Below are 20,212 nucleotides of genomic sequence, written 5' to 3'. Positions count from 1 at the left end.
CAACTAACGTGCTGTATTCCTTTCCCAGGGCGGCTTTGTCCCCTCGGCCACATTTCTTCTCATCTAGTGTTTACTCCATCCCCCCTCGACAGTCCCTCCGTCTTCATTCCCCGAGTTCTTTGCTCTTTCTCTCAGTGTTCACTCACACGGCGCTCCTCCACCGTGGTGCCTTTGTTCGGCGAAAGGTGAGACTGGAGAAAAGGATGCGGGGAAGAGGATGGAATGACGAGGCGATGTGTCGTTGCTCCGTGCACCGCATAGCTATCTCCCTCGCGCGACGTAATAAACAAAACAAACCATATTGTGGAAAAGGAGGAGGAGGAGAAGGAGGGAGCGTGGTGGTCTCTTCCTCACCCGCGTGGCTTTCTGCGGTCGCGTTTCTCACACTCGTACATGGCTGGCAAACTTTCCCGTAGAGCGAGCAACTCCCCCGCGAGAAAATTTTTCGCCGAGGCACGCAACGCCGGGGCTTGTGCGTGCCTCGGAAAAAAGGAGTCGGCTTCGATTGCCAGTCAGCCAAGCCCCGTCGTCGCTCCCATAGTCGCGCTCCCAACGCATCGTGTTCGAGCGGGCCCCTCCTCGCTGCGCCGGTGTTCAGTTTCCGCCGCGCAGGCCTCTCCATCCAATACAGTGTCAAGTTTGTCGTCCTGCCTTTCACGCGTCGGCGTGGAGCCGACGAGGGGAGACTAGCGCCAGCAGTCTGGGAACAACCTTTCTAGATTTGAAGACGTCTTTTTTGGGCTACTGAAACGCGACATCTTTGGTCTGTATGTATGTCTGTCCCTCGATGCAGCCGCATGGCTGGAAGTTAACATTTTTTCTTGAGTGAGACGCTTTTCACGCAGAACCTTTTCAGTGTAATAAATCTTCAATTATGCTCTATTTTTGTCGAGATTTTGCAAAAAATAATTTTAGGCTTATTTGAGGAGGATGATGATGATAATAGAACGTCCATGAACAACATATTTGCAGTGTTTCCTGACATTAAAAAAATATAAAATTAAAGAAAGTAAAGTAAGAAAGAAATATATAAAAATAAAAAAAAACGCGTTTAAATGTTTGAAAATAATGTTTGAACTACAAAATGTGAACAAAGCCGGTGCCCGAGACTCGCGCTGGTGGCTCGAGCGCTAAGTCCCAACAGCCCAACCGATGGCGCTGCAGTACGAACTGAGCAGAGAGAGGAGAGGAACAGCGTGAGACTAGGCGGATGAGACAATAGGCGGCAAAAGACTATCGTCTTTCAACGACATTTGCAGCGACGTACGCGAGCAGATGCGCGATCGATTTTTTTTATTCTGCCTCTTGAAAGATGATCATCATGCTCACATTTGCGATGTTCTTGTCTTACGCTGTTCCCTTTATCAGTGCTACGCTATTCCGCTTGGCCGGGCTTGCCGAGTGTCGGTTTTTGAGTGCGCTGGTGTTTCATTTTTGACAGTTTTGGGGATCTGTATACGGAACTCTTTGTCCCTGAGGAGAACAAGAAAATCAAGGCCTGCACCATTCTTCTCCGGCCTGTTATTTATTCGCTCATCAAGGCTCATTTTGTCCGCTCTTGCATGACCTCATTAAGATGGGCTAATATTACGTAAAGAGGGGCGATGGGGAGGCGCCAGAACTGCTGCGCGATGGACCACGCGAGAAACGCGTGGGCACGGAAAGAGGTGCGAGCACTTAGCACGAAGGTCGGGGGTTGCGCTCTCCCCTGGCAAGGCGAAACAATGAAGCCGAAAACAATGAGGCTCTCGCTTTGATTTCTATTTTTCTTTCTTTTGAAGCAGTTGTAAGTGCGCGGCGCACGTTTTATAGCTGTGTTGTAGCGTGGGCCTCAAGCGCCGAGAAAGCTCTGAAGCGCTAATTACCGACTCTAATTATACGCTGCGTGTTCTCGTATTCTGACGCTTTAATAATTTCGTTATCTCGTGATTTAAAGTGTTGTGTAGCGCCTCCATTTCATTTCACTCTTGTCCAGCGGTGCTACTCGCATCGCGACTTTGTCAACTTTGGCGTAGAGGAAAAAAAACTACAACTATCCTTGCCACATGAATTGCCCCACGCAACAAATGAGGTCGCAGCTTGTTCTTTTTCTTTTTGAGGGGCTAAGGGGTGTGCGGAAGCACCTAGAAGTTAGAATACATGGTGCGCGGTGTCGTTGGCGGTCTCCGGATTGTTTTAGATTATGCGCTGCTCTTCAACGTGCAGTAGGCGCATGCAGTCTGGCCGGGCGCCCGGTATTTTGCCTTCGTTGGCACTATGACTTTCCGCATTAAATAATAAACTTCCAGCTTTATGTAGTACTTGCGCAAGGAAGTTTAATCTCTGTCACCAGTGTGTAAAACCCCACTTTATAGCACCTCCTTTTCCAGCTAGGCGCCCCAGCTGTGAATTCTTTCGGAACCTCTTTTCTACACATGAAATCGCGCAGCATAATCCATCAGTGGTTGCGGAATTTCCAGCCAAGAAATCTCTTCAGCTTTTTTCCCCAATTATCACCGCGCTGCCCCCGCATTCTTAAGTAAGTCTGTATTCTCTTTTCTCGCTTGTCATACCACGGCCTCAAGCTGACCTTATCTGAAACAACCGCATTTCAATAAAAACCGAATAAACGAAGACGAATCATTGAGGTTATGTCTTTTTGTTCCTTGAATTCCGAACAGAAGCTCATTAATTTTTGTCGGTGCGTGGTTCAGTGTGGCCATCCGTTGGCTTAAAATTGCTTCATCTTTATCTCCCTGTTACACACGCACGCACACACACGCGGACAAACACACGTACACGCATTTCTTACAACCAGACCCGACTCGTATGTAGCTTCTCACACGTGGCTGGGCAGCTCGGACATGGACGTGGAAACACTCCTGCTCACAAGAGCTGCCACCGTCGCCGCCAGACTTCGACCGGCGGCAACCACGCACCGCAAAACTGCAAAACTACAGGACTCAATAAGAGTCTCTCTCTCTCTCTCTCTCTCTCTCTCTCTCTCTCTCTCTCTCTCTCTCTCTCTCTCTCTCTCTCTCTCTCTCTCTCTCTCTCTCTCTCTCTCTCTCTCTCTCTCTCTCTCTCTCTCTCTCTCTCTCGTGCACGGTCTCTTGCTCAGCGTTGTTCGACGCCGACGAATGGCGCAACCGCCTCCGCGTGTTAATTTTCCGGAGATTCAAAAATAGATACCGCGTTGCATTAAATGCATCAGCCAGAGATTACCGGCGGATGCCAATAACTTCCTGCCTCCTCCGTCGCAACTCCTCCTACTCAAAAAGAAAAATAAATAAAGCTCTCACTTCCCACATCCCCGCACCTTGCATCAGTGCCAAGGACGAACCGCTGGCTAAGCCGGCATTGGCGTCCCTCTCAGCAATGGGCGGCTACGCAATGCTGGAGGCATTACGTGGGGTGTATCATCCTGTGGTGTAGTGGGGAGAGAGAATTGCACCCTCTCCCAACTAGCGTAATGAACGGGATGAGGAGCACCGTCCCCCTTCTCGTCGAACGTACAGTGTGGTAAGCGACGAGATCGGGATGAGCGCCTCGCTGAGTAGTGATGTGCGCGATGTGGCCGGCCGGGAGGAAGAAATGTGCATTTTCACGGAGGCCGGGATAGTTTCGACGAACCATCCCTGATCCTCACAACGCCGCATGCCGCCTTCCCGCTACAAGATACGCATGAAGCTGTGACAACGTGCCAGTCACGTGACACGCGGCGCGCCAAGGGGAGAGATCGGTTTGCTTCTTCACATAAGACAAAACACCACTTTGTTTAATTTGAAAGAACCAAGCTTTAGTACCTCACTCAGCTCCATTTTAGCCGAGGAAACGCAAGAAGTATTAAAAAACGAAGTTCCCTCTACAGTGACGTGTTATGAAGAGGAGTGACTTCATATGGGCCAGAACTAAAAAAAAAACAATTTTCGCTGTGTAAACTGCACGTTAACATTCAAGTGATGCGATCAGAGGAAACTGGAGGCTTCACTATACAATCACTCAGTCATGTGTCTTAGTGATGGGTTAGTTCGGCGGCCGCCAACCGCACAAACAAGGTTCTGTGACGTCATAGAAAAGTTGCCGCAAAGTGGCGAGGGGGTCGCCACTGTCTCACATGTTTTTTTTAAAACATTTCCATTATTTGTTTGAAGTTAGCGGTAAAATTGGTATTATTGTTATCGGGACGAAGCAGTCTTTCTAATTAACCAAACTTGTAGGTTGCCTTCATGGACCCTTTAATCGATCTGCTCGCTAACCTGAAGAGTGCCCTTAAAGGGGGGTGGGGAGCGTGATTCCGTTTCATCTTAGTGGGCGGACGCGTGCACTTAAGATGCAGACCCTGCAGGCATAGCAGCGCACATCAAATGTCTCCTAAGTGGCACAATGCTGGCAGCATTGGAAGTCCAGCAGTGGGCGATGGCAAGTCGAAGAACGCTCGATCTTTGGTTGATCGATTTTTTTTTTTTGTTCATCTCTAGGGTGCACATGAGCCGCTGAACTGTTCGGAGAAGCAGGCGGGTTTCTTAACTTTCCTACTTGTCAGTAACCTGCAAGGTAAACCGCTTGCGAGAAAGATGCAGCAGCCTAAATGCAACCCACACGGCTGTCTTGCTTTTTGGCGTGTACACCTTCCCGGCAGCCGGCGAGTTCGTGTTTTTCTTCGATTAAGGCCTCATTAGGCTCTTCTGCAGCGCTCGCCGGCGAAGTGTGTTACGCGGGCGCTTTGCGTCTCTTCGTGGGCGCGTCGCTTATACGCGCATTTACTCATTACGACGGAGCCCAAAGCAGCGTCGTGCGTAGCCAGTCATTATGCGAGGCAACTGAGGCAACTGCATGCATGCGGTGGATGTATACGCATAACTCTAATGGGGAGGGCTGGCCTGTCTCTGCGTTGATCGCTTGGTCTAGTTTCTTATTCCACGTCTATTTTAACTCGCCCACTAAAGCCTTGTTGGTGGAATCTGGGACGTATCGACAGGTTCTCATATTTTCTTCGGTGCGCTCGAGAAAAAAACAAAACAAAAACACTAGCGATGATAGAAATGAGAACGGCGTTTTGTTTCTGCAACCTGTTCACTTGTTTTCCTATAGTCTTTTTTTTTTTTCTCAATTTCGTACGTTCTTGAGGCGATTAAGAGCGTCGGTGTTGTTGTTTTTGCCGTCGGTTATCCCGTTCAGCCAAGGACTTTGTAGACTTTTTCCGCATTCCTGTTTTGATATGGAAAACGCGCGGCTGCGCGTCCCGGTTTGCGCGTGCTCAGATGTTGAGCACGCGCTCACGCATTTTTTGTAGTTAAAGATACAGAATACCAAATACTAGGGTCTGATACGAATTAAATAATAAACGTTAATATTTCTATTCTGAAGCCTCGATGTTTTCACACACCTAACAAATCGTGGATGTTTGTGTCTGTTTGGGGCATCGTTAAAAAAGAAATGCGACAAAATGGCTCGTTTGTATTTACAGCCATTCTTTACGTTCTGTCAGCGCTGACGCCTCGTCAGACATTTGTATTTGTTTTTGTTTATATACAGGCAAGCGTATTTGCTGTATGAATAAACGTTGAAACTCCGAACTGAAAGTTCACGGGTCGTGGTGGCCCTTTCTGTTTATTTCAGTGGCGCCGGTATTTTGCAGGAACCGGAGAAGCGCGAAGGCGGTGATCTGCGGATCGAGTTGTTTTATCGCTGCCGTATTAAAGCGCCCGCAAACACGTGCCTCAGAATTTCTGCACGTCGCGCTGACGTCGCGCCGAGTCGCGCATTCCCGAGCCGAGTAGTCACGCCGCTAAAGCAGCAATTCCACAGTTCGAATCGCGTATGTGAAGAACGCGATATCGCTGTGCCCCTGAAACGTTTATGGCATCCGTGTTATGATACTGGGCGGGTGTTTCTTTGTGCCTTCCTCGTATATTATCCGCTAGCCAAACAATGACCACTGTGACTGTTTTTTTTTTTTCGCGTGGTTGGTAGTCTCCCGTTCTTATTGATAGATGATAAGAGAGTAAGGGTATGAGTGGGGTGCACGCCAAGGATTTGTTAGAATTAGACTGATAAAAAAGCCTGCCTTCAGAGCCACGAGTTATATATTTGATGTATACACCTACCGAACTCAAACATCACACACTCTATATATCTCCGTCTTTGAGCGATAAGATAGATGAAGCAATAAAGCGAAAATCGATTGAGTCCCCGAGCCTGATGTTATTGCGTTCGGCTTTGCATGCACTGAGAAATTTTGAAATACGCAGTGGCCTGTTTCCAGGCTATTTCCAAGCACCGAGCCCTGCGGAGCACCCAGGCGAACTTGTTGTGGGGATGAGCTGATATCGTCAATCACAACTACTTGCGACCAGGGGTTTATGCAGAATTTCGGTTTTTTTTTTTTTTTGGGGGGGGGGGATATAAATCCCTAGGCATGGTGCTTGTGGTTGCGGAATCTTTTTGGGGGGGGTGTCGAAGTTTTTGGGGGGTGTTGGGGGTGTGTTAGGGGGTGTGTATAAATCCCTGCTTGCGACGATTATCAAGGTAGCCATAGTGAATTTCAGAAGCTGCATGCAGCACTGCCGGGGCTACATTGTTGTGAACAATCCGCCTACTGAGCACGCCTAACTCACCATGAAGCGTTAAAGGGACATTTCCGACTCTCTTAGGCGCCCTGAGTGGGCGGACTGTTGACAGCAGTGTAGCCTCCACAGTGCTGCACGCAACTTCTGAAACGAACCATATAAAAGAAGTCATACGTTTTATCTCTGAATCCATATAGTTTTAATTTCTGAACATGCAGGTGGAACAGACGAAACCCCCGCTTAGTGCCCTAGTTTTTTTTCTTTGCTATTTTCTATTCACTTCATGCGTCTGAACGATTTTAAAGCGAAGCTGTTCAAGCTATGCGACTGGAAAACCCGGTGGTCCCGTGTACGCAAAAAACTTTTCCGGCCCAACACTATGCGCATGCGCGAAAAAATAACGTCTGAGAGCAGTTGGAGGTAAGGAGAGAGTCTACCGACACTGGTAAGGCATAACGGCGCATAGGAGGGGAAGAAAAATAGTCGCTCTTACAGCAGAGCGAGCGCGCAGCGAGCTACTGCGTGAAGCCCTGCCCAAGCGACAACGACTAGCCGGGGTAACGGTGGTGCGGGCGGAGCAGCATCAACTCAGCAATGGCAAACACCGGCCGCACGTTACAGCTTCGCTGGTTGACCATCTGTACCGAGTACACGGGCGGATTTCTTTTCCTCGCGAAATTTTATATTGCGTGTTCTCACGCGCTTTATTTATTGCTAAGGGCACCACCGTTGTTTTTAACTTGAACAAGAAAAAAAGAACTGAGCACTTTAATTTCGGAATTGCCAGAATGGTTGACTTAAAGCGTCATAGCTCATACACGCTGTCGATTCGTCGGGAAATAAATTTTGATGCAGCCTGCGGAGTCAATGCGAGCCACCGCGCTCGCTTCCCGCGGAAAGGCACTTTGTTTGCACAGTTGTCCGTCTTCCCTCGGCGTGTTTGGCCACCCTCGCAGCAAGAAGTGAGTGCCGCGGATAAGGTTTTACGACTGGGGGCTGTGCGAGCGCTATATTAGGTTTCCCCGCCTCTTGTGTCGAGGTCAAGTGCCGAGACACTTGAGAGCGGTCACTCGGTCGGCCGGGGCCTCGGGTCCAAGAGTTAAAACTGGGATCTTGCTGGTCTCGTAAGTGATGCCCCTCGGATTCGAACGGTTGAGTGCGGGCGTTATACTGAGTTACCGGACTTTCTTGCAGCATATGCGATACACGGAGGGATGTCCCTTCTGTAAAGCATTTGAAGTATTCCTTCAAAAAGGGCTCAGTCTCCCTTCGCGAGGTTGTTCCGTTAAGCGATCGACTCTTGTGAGAGTGCGTGCCCTTCGCGCCATTAGTGGCCTTGAGGGTGTCACATTGTCTTCATGTGACGCAAATGTACTCTGTGGGCTGCACCGTGAAGCGTTTGTCATCTTTAATGTTGGCTTGTGCGCTGAAGCTCAATCGTGGGTTGTTTTTTGTTTCCTGTGTTGCCGCCTTGTTTATGCGCGCTTTCGTTCCGGAAATAATTACTTTGTGAAAATACCTGCCGGAAGATACTTGCAGGAGGCACGTGTTAAATGACGTTTCTTTCTGCCCCGTTTTCCTTCGACAGATGACGCCGGCTGCAGTTGCAGCAGCGGCGGCGGCGAACCTTGCTCTGCTCATAACACCACACTGCCCCCCGCTAACTTAGAATGCTCCCCGTTCCCAATCCTCCCGCCCCCGCTTGTCTTTGACGACTTTCTCCTGTGCCAGCAGCCGGCTAGCTTCGGTGGCGGCGGCGCCCAACCGCAGGCGCCGTCGGCCAGCGCTAATCCCACGCCAGGCGATGCCCTTTCCGCTTCCACTAACGCGCCCAGCCCGCCCTGCTCGCCGCTCGCGCGGCGCCTGGACCAGCTGCGGAGGCGATCGCTCCGGATCCGCGATCTCCTCAAGGGCTGCGAGTCGGCGGCTGCGCCGTCGTCGGCGGGAGACCAGTGGCCCTCGCGACCCGCCAGCCAGAACAGTTACGATAGCCGCATCTGGCCGCTGGACAGTGACTACCCGTCCGACTGCGAGGTCAAGCTCCGCGACCGCTCCCCCGACGACTACAAGCTCGTGTTCATCAGCTCGTCGGAATCGTCCGAGGACGACTCCGAGGTTGAGGCGGCTTCGCGCCTGTGGCTCCTGCTGCGCTCGAGGCTCGCCGTGGGGCCCGGAGGCGCCGTGTACGTGGAGGACGGCTCCGACTGGGAGTTTCCTTCCGACGAAGAGGACGTCTCCTGTCGCCTGGAAGGGGAAGAAGAGGCGCCCGAAGAGGAGCGGCCAGGCGTCGCCACCGCCGCGGGGCCGCAGGTGGTCGACCCCGACCAAAGGTCGCCCCCCGAGGAGGCGAGAAGCGTGGAAGGCGAAAGCAGCGCCGCCGGCCCGATGGGACGACGACGCGGCGGCGGCAAACGGTCGGCTAGCAGCAGCAGCGGCGGCCGCGAAGGAACCAGTTTGGCGGCAGCGCACGGAGAAGCAACCAGTGCTGCCGTTGCTATTCTCGCCGGGCCCGGGCCGGACAATCGTAATGACGAGGACGACGCTAATCTGCTCGCCGCCGCCGCCGCGGTGTGCGATGCGGCCGGTGTAGGGGAACCGGGCCAAGAAGTCCTGCCGCCGGCCGCCGCTCCACCTGTCGTTGACTCAGCGCCGGAAGTGGGAGAGGGCAACAGCTCCGACGACGCCATCGCGGGATCGTGGCGGAGAGGCTGGACGCTCGCGCGAGACGATGCGATCATGGAGGGTCGTTTGAGCGCCCCCGAGGCGCTCGGGCCCGCACGGGACGTCCCAGCTGAGGATGGCGGCCCGCAGCGCGAAGGCGCGACCTGCACCAGCGTCGAGTGCGCGGACAATGCACCTGTGCCGGCGGCCATTGCCAACATGGCCGACTCCGAGAGCACCGGCTGCCAAGGTGTGCTTCGGCAGCTTCGGGAAGTGGGACAGCCCGAGGAGAACGGCGCCCCCGCTAGAACGCCGCCGCCGCCGATGAGCGCGGCCGCCGCCAGCGGCCCGTCTCCGTGCGACGCCGCTACTGACGACCAGGCGCCGAGCGGATCGGATTCAGTGTGTGTTGTGCCGCAACAGGTGGTGGTGCAAGCGTGTGCTTCCGATTGCCCACAGCCTGCTGCAAGCTGCGCCGAAAAGGATACCGCCGAAAGTGAGTGTGATGTTACTGCAGCATCCGACGAAACGGAACACAAACCGAGCGACGCAATCGACAGCGCTGTTTTAGTCAGCGACGACTCGAGAGCGGAGCCTACGCCGGCTCCCACCCGCGAGCAACGAGAAAGCGACATCGATCTCGAAGGGTTGGTGGTGTCAACCCTCGAGAAGTACTTCACGGAATCGTTCGAGTGTCGTGAACCAGTGGCGACCGAAGGAGCCAAGTCGGAGTCGCCGAAACAGGACTGCGATCTCGGAGAATCGTCATCGCGGGGAGGCCAGTCGCCGACCGTGGCGGGAGGCGGACCCAGGTCATGCGAGACCAGCGATGCGTCGTGCGACGAGGAGGAAGAAGAGAACATGTTCAGCGACGCGTCCACTTCGTCCGACGACGCGCTGTACATTTCTCCCATGCCTCGGTTCAACGCCGTGCAGTACGGCAATCCACTCTCATACTCACTCCACACAATACTCGAAGAAAGCTGCGAAGAGAGCGAGAAAGGCTCGAGAGCGACGACCCCCGTCACGAAGAACCCGTCGTCGGAGCTGGAGAAGTACTTCAGCTTCGCCATCGGCGATGCGTCGCTCGAGGAGATACACAAGCGGTGGTCGGTCGCCACGAGCGAAGACTTCAGTGACTCTGTGTCCGAAACGTCAGGCGTCGATGATGTTGAAGTGCTTGAGGAAGACCCCGAAGTCATGGCGTCCTCAAGGTTAGAAAAGTACTTCACTTCGGGATTATTAGGCACTGGCAAGTTCCATTATCCTGACGATGCAGAGTTTACTGACGAAAGCGGAGGCATTAGTAGCGATGATGAGGACAAGGGGGCGAGTTTTAAATCTGGCAAATTTGACAAGGCAGCACCCAGCATGGTTTTTGAGCTTGAAGGTCCATGTGACACGATCAAACGAAAAAAGAACGATGGGGATGAGGAGTCAACAGACATCAAAGTTGTACTCGAGGATGAAAGTTTTTCTACTATCAAAAGAAAGAAGGAAGATTTTACACTCGAGGCACCATCAAGCCGTGGTGCAGGTGACGCTGATGAGCTTCCTGTAGCCAAACAGGTTGATGAGTGTGCCAAGGAAAATTCGTTTGATAGTCAGGATGTAACACTGACAGCTGATGAGAGCACCATGACTATTGTGGGAGCAACCACTGATGAAAGCTTAGCTGACCTAACTACCAAAGATGCTACTGACATGCAGAGCGAGGACCACGAAGTGCCTACCACCCCTCTTTCAGAGGCCAACCATGATATGCAACAGTCGTTGTCGGATTCTGTTAACGAACTAACATCTGGTATCGAGAGTATGTGCAACAGCTCCAGCAGTGAAATGATTCAGTCCGACGAGATGAAAGACATTGACAAACCCGCCGCACAGGAAGAGGATGGGGTGAGCATTCACAGCCGTGCTTCGTCCACTGACTGTTACTCCGATGAAGAAGCTGCCTACATTGTCAACCGTGTAATCGCCCACATCTCTGGCACGAGTGACGAGGCAGAGAAGGTTGATGAGAACATCACGCCCTGGAAGGCTCTCTTGGAGTCGCAGATCACGCGTTTGATGCAGACGGTCTCTCCTGCCGCTCTCTCTGGCGAGAGCAGTTGCAGCAGCACCATTGGTAGCAACAACAGTGACTACGGCAGTGACACCCTGGAGTCTGGGACTTATTCTTCCACCGATGAAGAAGGATCACCCAAGCCTCGCCACAAGAAGTCCGGGCAGCACTCGCCCAGCAAACGGCTCTCAACTGCGGTAGACAACGACAAGCTCGCCGACAACCTTAGTGGGCATAGCAACGACTCCACCATCTCTGAGGAGACCATGTTCATATGTAGGCAGCTCATGCAGTCTCTGAAGATGCTTTCAGATGAACAGTCCAACAAGGATGAGAAGTCCGCGTGCCCAGTGATCTCGGACCACAATCACAACGACTACATGAAGGCCCAGGAGTACATTCAAGACCAGATTGTGGCTCTAATGCACACGGTGAGTGCCAGTCGAAATGCTTCTCCGCTGCGCGAGAGGAGGTGCAAGCCCTTGGGCCTGACCGGGGGATCGAGCGAGTGTTCGGACGTGGACTCCCCCAACCTCTCCGAAAAGAAAAAAATGGGGAAGAGCAAAACTCCCTCCGAGTCCGGCTCGGAGACAATTTCAACGAGCATCAGCATTCCAAGCTACGACTCAGATCACACTGCCACGGAGTCCGAAATGTCTAACGAGATGGACGAACTCTACAGTCTGTTGGAGTCGTCCGGTGCGACGCTGGCAGACAACATTTCTCTGTCGAAGCTGTCGTGCTGCGACGGTGAGGAGCCATCAGATCACTTCATCCTTCCGCCATTCAAGGTACCTGTCCTCCGGCTTCAGTCTGGCCAGGAGGTTCCCCTCATTTCGACCAAGGAACCACCGTCGTCCAGGCTGGAGTTCCTGGAACCCAGCTGCGTGCTTCCGAAACTGAGCACCGTCACGGTTGAGGAGAAACTAGAACTTCCCGGCATGTACAGCATAGCTTGCGGCACGGGTGCCAAGTGTGACAGTTCCTCTACCCTTACAACTGGCTCGGACATCGACTTCTGCGGCAGCGTCGAGACTGTGCTAGAGGTTTGCCCCAAGGCTAGCGGATTGTCGCCGGAACCGAGTGTCTCTCCTACCGAAGCATCGGCCGACAAGTCGCGGTCGGAATCTTCACTCTACATCAAGGCCCGCCGAGGTCTGGGCCAGCGCAAATTGGTCGTCACGCGAAGCAGCGACAGCCTAGCGCCCTACAAAAAACTGGGGAGCGACGGCCGCGTCTCGCTGCAGCTGTTCCATTCCAAAGGTGCTTCCAAGTCGGAACATTCCATTCTGGATTCCACTGCCATTGAGGACAAAGATGAATCCACCTCTGATGCAAACCAAAGTGCAGAGGACAACCTCGGGAAGCGGATCGGCGGGAAGGAGAAGTCGTGCAGCGAGAACAACCTCTCCCTGGCAGCGACCTTCAACGACGGCGACCGGAGCACGTCCAAGTTTCTGGGCACCAAGTCTGTGGGGAACATCGCGGACCTCGAGGGCAACCCGGGCAGCAAGACGTTCCGCGACACTGGTTACTACTCCTTCAAATCGTCCGAAGAAAGTGTCCTCAGCCTAGACGAGCCGGGCAGCAGGCCGCCGTCGGGATGTTTGACGAAGCAGAAATCAGTGCAGTCGTCCGAGACGATTCCGGAGGTCGAAGAAGAGCCTGTGCGGCCCGCGAGGTCGTCGCCGGGGTCGCCGACCAAGGGGAACTCGAACTCGCTCAGTTCGGGGAGCATCCCGGATTCCGTGTTTGTCGCCGCCAACAGCGACTGCAAGTCGAGCACGCTCCCGTCTAGTCTCCGCAGCAAGGTCAACCGGCCCAGTCCGCACTCTTCATCCATGGTTCTGCGCCAGCGCCATTTTTCGTCCACTTTTTTCTCTACCTCGGGTGTCCTGCGCAAGCTGACAGCCCTGAAAGGTAAATGTACCACGTTACCACATAAATGTACCACGTGGTAAATGGTAAAGGTAAATGTACCATGTAAAGGTAAATGTACCACGTACCAGTTGCCACGTTACATGTTGCTGTTTATCAGTCAAATGCCAGCCGAACGTTTCCCTTTCTTATCTAATGCTGACTCCCTTACAGTGGAATTTTTTAAGTTCTTGTGATAGTAAGGGAGTGTCTGCGTTGTTTCTTGAAGTTGACGGAATAAACCAGGAAACATTTGTGTGCTTCTTGAACTGTTGAAGTATTTTTTAAGTAATCATCATTTTTCGCTCGACTGTAAGTGTACTGACTTTGGAGGAGTGCAAGCGCTGATAACTGAACCTGACTAGCGAGCGTTGCTAACGGAAAACAGGACCGTCGGTGAGAGGACAAAGGGTTGATAGCAGGACCTGATAACAGGACCTGACAGAACTCGACCTGATAGCAGGGTCTTTTTGGAGCACGGTGCAAAGCTCCAGGGAGAAGCTTTACTTACTACATTCTTGAAAGCTGACGGCTGATTACCCTGTTGTGTCGTGCTGTTTGTTTTTGCACGTGGGTTGTGCACGCCTTTAGCCGCTGTGTTTCTTTTTTTTTTTTAATTATTATTCTTGCATGTTTGTGTGCTTATTGTGCAGCAGTTTGCCTTTCCTTTGTGCTTGACTTTTTCTTTACTGTTCTTTCTCTTTCTCTCTCTCAACAGCCTGACAAGGTATGAGCTTATGTTTCTGGTTGTGGATATAGCTTGCTTGGCTTGGCTTGGCTTAAATTATGATCTGGCTGTGCATGTTGCAGACTTGCGCGGAAGTGTCCAACTTTTTTCAACATTATATACATTGTTTGTTGTAAGCAGGCTTTGTCACTGGTGTACAGGATTGACTTGCGACTCTTTAAATGTGACAAAAATTTGACTAAATGTGTTCACTAACATGCATCGACCATTCTGCAGCAAATAATTTCTGCTTTGTCGTTTCTTAGAGCAAAGTTTGACCTGCTTTACTAACTACTGACAACTGGCAGTGTAAACTTTACAGCACACTGACCGACCAACTCTTCATTGACGTCTCACTAACCCTCTTTCATTTGAGCTGATGCTTGAAAGTGCCTCTGAAAGTGCATGTGTACGGCTAGAAAACAGTGGAGAGAGAGGATGTCACAGAAATAGTACTAGTATCTTCACAGGATGCCACAATGTCTTGGTTTTGGAAACATGTAATGATCGGTCAATTTGCAAAAGCCATACGTGTGCACTCAGTTTCAAACCTTTCTGTGTTCTTTCAACTGCAGCCCTGTTACTGTCATCTATTATGGCTGCAAGCATATGTTTGTATACCTTTGTGGTTCCGGCTGCAATGCGCCTGTAGATTTGACATACCTGGGTTGACCTCAACTTGTAATTCACATTCGGAAGCTCCGGTGTAAAAACATTTATAAAAGCGCAGCCCTGTTTAGCACTGCTGATAAAAATGACTGTGGGCTATTGCTATGCAATTGTGCAACTCTGATTGTATCACAAAGCTTGTTTACATTGTCGCCAGCAAGTTCCAAGCAATTCACTCTTTGTCTTGTGACCTCAGAACATACACAGTAAAGACAATGAAAATTGTTTTTTTTTCTTTCTTTTCCTAGTTTCAAATTGAGATCGCCATTGCGTGGAGCAGTCCTCTCGAATACAATGCATTGCGGCTACCCACTGCAATCTTTCGGCGGGAGTATGGGAATTGTACGATCAATGTGAGCGTGTAAATGTGACGAAGAAGACCATTGCTCCACTTTTCATACTTGTTAAGAGGAGGATTGTCTAGATCTCACTGTTGATCAAGTCGCTGCATTCGTACATACTGTGCGTTCCCTAGATAAACAATAACAGCGCGGGGGTTACTGTCTCCATTTTTTGCAATAGGTGTGCGTTATGTAGCATTATGATGCTGCACTAAGGAAGCTAGAATTCGAGTCGTACCGCTCAAATCAGGAAATACTTGGTCTTGTTTTTTTACAAACCGTACACTTCCTGTCCATTTTGGGGCTGCATTACAGTCATGACGACTAAGGTTTGGAATGGCAGGGCATACTTTTTCCGACTTGCATTGTGCTATATGGGTTAGAAGAATCGCTTTTACTTTGAAGCACATTGAAGCACTTGTTTTTTTTTTGGAAGAGAAACTACCACTTATTCATTTTTGAGGCACCAAGAATGAAGTCTAAACACACAAGCAAAGCAACAAACACATTTTGGCAATTGCTGGAGATGAACAATTTATATAAAAAAATAAAAGACAGAAAATGAAAACAGGCAGCCCTCACTCTGGTGTTTAGCACCGCCAAGAAAAAGTTTCTCGGAGTTTACATTTGTAGCTGACCTGATTTCCTTTCAAACGGTGCAGGAATTACTGCTTAAAATCCTTGACTTCTTAAGCAGCCGCTAACAGATGCATGTGTAGTCATGCATGTTGTTCATGCCTGTGCCACACGTGATGTTGCAGGCCACGGAACCCTTTTAATGAAAAAGGCAGACATTAAGTATGGCATGCAGTTTGGTTGAACCCGCTTGAGTGATTGTGTGAACTGTTGTCACCTTTGGGACCGCAGCCGACGACAGCAGCGGCTCTCACCGGTCCTCCCCACGTGGTCGGTTGCGCGGTCGCTCCCGACACTCGTCCGGCGGCAGCGATGACTCGAGCAAGCTTCTGCCTACCATTGCCATCGTGGGAGCAGATGAGGTAAGGATTGGTTTCTCTCACTTCCCGCCTTCCTTTTTTTGAATGTCATTTTTGGAAACGCAGATTTTAATTTTATGTTTCATGTGTTACCTGAGCTATGTGCGGCAATGCCTCACATAGGTCAGGGCCTGTTGCAATAATGTGCATTTTGCTACATTTCCTCATTCAGCTTACCTTGCTGGTATGTTTGATGCGCATTCGGATGGAGGCGAAAAGCAAAAACACCCATTTGTACGAGATTTTGGCGCGCGTCAAAGATCCCCAGGTGGTCAAAATTAATCCGGAGCCCTCGACTACGGCGAGCCTCATCGCCTGCGTTGCGTCAGCTTGTTAAGCCCCATAATCAATCACAATCAAATGTTTGACTCGCAACCCCTGTGTAGCAGGTGTGGAGAACACCTGTCTGTAATCCACACCCTCATTCAATGCGAGATTCTCGACACTACATGACGCAAACACTTCCCAAAAGAATACAGGCAACACATTCTAATACACGCATCATACCTTTCTGCCGAATATCCCATGTTCTCCGTATGAATGTAGAGTTTCTGCTGAATTTTGGGGTCGGAGTTTGATTGTTGGTGCTTTCTAACATTGCAGATCACTTGGTGTGATGCTAATATGTATCTGCTCCGTGCTCTTAAATGTGTTATGGCTAAGTTTTTAAAAATCGGTGCCATAAAGTCATGGCAGTATAGAAGCATCCCCCCAAGGTAGCTGCTGTAATATTACTGCGCCGTGTTTGAACTTTCCCGCCATTGTTGAACCGTGGATGGCTTGAACTGTGCTGCCACCTCTTAGGAGCTGTGCAAACTTCCTATCGTTTGTGTCTTCGAGGGCTACTAGAAACCACGTTTCCCATTGTGTGGGGCTCGACCGGGTTTGTTCACTTCTGAGCGCTCACACGGCCACACCTTGAAAGTATTTTATCTAATCTCGCATGCTGCTCAGTGTTCCACCTACCCTAATGCTATCTCTGTAGTTTAGATATGGCCCTGCATGGCAGAAAGTAAGCTAAAATTGTTTTGTTTCGACCTGTTTAGGTTTCTGTTTATGGCAGGGCATTTGCATGTGTCCTCTTTGCCACATGTGACATCTTTTGACGTCTCATGGGGGCGAAAAGCAAAAACGCCTGTGTGTACGAGATTTCGGCACACGTTAAAGATCCCCAGGTGGTCAAAATTAACCCGGAGCCCTCCACTGCGGCGCGCCTCATTGCCTGCGTTGCGTTGGCGCGTTAAACCCTACAATTAATCGACGACATCTTTTGACGGGGTGGCTCAAGTGGCGGTTCCTAATGCCACACACCCTGTGCTGAACCATGCTTTAGCGAGTGGCTGTACTCTAAAAATGTGTGAGAATAATTTTTCTTACTTTAGTGCATGTTGTGGCAGAGCACTGTGCATGTGAGCAGCATGTTTCAGTCACTAAAATGCGGCTTGTAAAACATGTTATTGGAGTTGCAACCATCTGTTCAGTTTTTAAATGAGAATTTAGAATGTGGCCACAAACAAGCAACTTTTTTTTTCTTTTCAAAATGTTCGCTCTTAAGAGGTTAGTGTAGTCTTGCAGCTCTCTGCACAAAAGATGGCAGTAATTGTCACTAGCTTTTGGCAGTAGCTGTGGCATTTGGAGAGGACAGGTGCTCGAGTATACTAGAACTGTAAAAAAGAAATGAAAAAAAAAAGCATAATTTGCGTCTACTTCATCTGATTGGATTGAGTCGTATTTTTATATTATGTGCATGCGCTCATGGAGCCTGGCTATAAGCATCTTGGTGAAACGTGACAGCCCTTTCATGCTACGTCAAATCAAGTTGCATGCCATAAGTCACCGCTGACTTCCCTGTCTCTGTCTACTCATCTATTTTTTTATGGTGATACGATGAAAAACAGCAAGCGGCAGAACGAAGAAAGGAACCACAAACCACAGGCGCTGACGAACAACTGAGCGCTTTATCGCAGCAGAAAAAATATATAGAGAAAGATGGAAAAACAAAAAAGAATGATAAAGAACAATTCTTTTTGTTGTTTTTTGTTTTTCTACCTTTTTCTAAATCAGTTTTCTGCTGCAATAAAGCGCTCAGTTGTTCGTCAGCGCCTGTGGTTTGTGGTTCCTTTCTTCGTCCTGTCGTTCGCACTGTCTTTTTTTTTTTTTTTTTTCGTATTACAATGTACCAACTGGCCTGTCTGCAAACCCTTTTGTTGTTATGGGGTTTGATTTTGAACACTAGATAAAGCATTCTTCAGTGAGGATTAATTGATCCGAATGCAGCAGCCTAGTTCGTGGTTTTATCTCAGCGTATGTCATTTTTTGCAGCTGTTCCGTTCAGTGCCTTAGTAAAAATTAATTGACTGCGCCTTCCTTTTTCCATTTTTCTCTCTCTCTCTCTCCCTCCCCCCCCCCCCCCCCCCCCCCTCTCTCTCTCTCTCTCTCTCTCTCTCTCTCTCTCTCTCTCTCTCTCTCTCTCTCTCTCTCTGCATTGATTAGCACTGTCTTTTGTTTTTTTGTTTTGTTCCATCCCAACAACTACAGCAAATAAATGAAATGCAATTTTGTTCTGACTGACAGCCTTATTGGTGGGTTTTTCTCCTCATTCAAAGCTTTGGCAGTTTCTGTTTGTGGAACCTTGATAGAAGTTGCTGAACAAAAGCCACAAGGTTTTGAGCTGATTAAACACTAGTTTGTTCAAAAATGCTTGTCCTGGGAAGTGCTCCTTTCGGCTGCACACAGAGCCAAAGGGGCGGATGTTTCACACTTGCGCTGTAGCCAAATTATAGCCCAAAATGGGTTTTACGTGACATCTTTGCTTTGCATGGGAATGTGTGCTCGCAACTGGTGCTAAACTGCGAGTCACAATCTTTGCCATAGCTTCCTTCACAATCCCCACATCAAAGGGTTTTCTTTAAAAGGATGGTAAGTTCAGCGAGTTGGTATAAATTCATTCTTGGTTCAAGAGCGCGGCTTAGACGAGGACAAACGGAGAATACGGCACGGGCACCAACTCCCAAGTGACCCTTCTTTCTTATGTACAGTCCAACCCACTTATAACAAGACCGGTTATGACAATATATTGGATATAACAATAAACAGTTGTGGCACCGTCACTTTTCTATATTGTATATGGTAAAATAAACCACTTATAACAATGCTCATTTTCCTCATTATTGGTTATAACAATTGCGCCTGGCAGTATGAGACTACGTAAGGTAAATTAATTGCAGATCTGTGAGAGATCTTGGATGCATGGTGTTGGCATTTTCTATCTTGCAGCATTTTCTATCTTTCTAACACTGAGAAAAAGTTGGTGTCTTTTATGCAGCCATGCTATCCCTGAATGAAGAGAACTCCTGACTGCCCCTATTATCTCCTGCTGTCAGCTGGACCGAAAAATAACAGAGGCAGGAAGTACTACCTCTTCAACACTGTCTGTATTAAAATAAAGCTACAGCAGGGTAAAGGGGATCCTCTAGGCCACTTTTAATTACCGATGTTAAAATAAGGCAGAAAACAATGCCACTTTAGTAGCATGCAATCTCCCAATCGTTAAAAAAGAAAGAAACAGCCAAGGATTTGATGCAAAGACTTTCCTGGGGCCCTGTGGAGTCGGTTGGCACATGCATGGCTAAGCCTGGGTGTTCGGCCATGCAATTGCGTTTCTGTTTTGTAAATGCTGGGTGAACACCCTTTAACGCTTACAGAAGTAACTTTTCCTGCCCAACCTTGTTATAACAATTACTGGTTCTAACAACGGCTTTTTTGTGGCACATCAATATTGTTATCAGTGGGTTAGACTATGTTCTTTCCTTCGAAATAAAAGTCAGTTGAGAATCAGCACTCGTGTCTTCTTCTTCGTTTCACTGTTGAACAAAAAATGAAAGAGCTTACAATTTAACCCTTGACTGTTCAAACGTGGGGTGAATCATGTGGTTGTGCAGATTTGCTAAAGAGTAGAACTCGTTTTAGCGGTGAAGTTTCAGTCTGCAGTCCTCTCATACATGCTGCTATTTTCTTATTGTGTTTTATTATCGATGATTGAGGCCTTGTAATAGCAAGCTTCGAGCCTTTACCTTTTTGTGTACAGCAGTAATGCAATATAGGCACCGGTCACTGCTCAGAGGGCGCGACGAAAAAGTACCCCCAGCGCCGCCCCGCGGAAGCTTGAGCTAACTTCGGGTCGGTGAGAGGCAGACGGCGGCCGCGTGTTCATATATTCGGCACCTCTCGGTTTGTTTTTGCGATTCTGCAATTGTTTTTGAAAGGTGTCTAGACCTTGAAAACTG

General features: G+C 49.6%; 1 protein-coding gene across 8 annotated transcripts in view; it reads left to right on the top strand.

The window, feature by feature from the left end:
• Window positions 1–20,212, top strand: part of LOC144153757 (uncharacterized) — a 592,200-nt gene that overhangs the window by 538,019 nt on the left and 33,969 nt on the right. For all 8 annotated transcript variants that reach the window (XM_077685466.1, XM_077685464.1, XM_077685459.1 and 5 more), the window contains 2 exons: window positions 8,140–13,197; window positions 15,799–15,929. In XM_077685466.1, the coding sequence (XP_077541592.1) occupies window positions 8,140–13,197; window positions 15,799–15,929 (5,189 nt within the window). The remainder of the gene's footprint in view (window positions 1–8,139; window positions 13,198–15,798; window positions 15,930–20,212) is intronic.

This window comes from Haemaphysalis longicornis, unplaced genomic scaffold (genome assembly GCF_048455015.1).
Source record: "Haemaphysalis longicornis isolate Haplotype H1 unplaced genomic scaffold, Haemaphysalis longicornis Haplotype H1 scaffold_9, whole genome shotgun sequence".
NCBI lineage: Eukaryota > Metazoa > Arthropoda > Arachnida > Ixodida > Ixodidae > Haemaphysalis > Haemaphysalis longicornis.
Note: the sequence above shows the minus strand (reverse complement) of the source record. Positions and strands in the feature narration are given on the sequence as shown.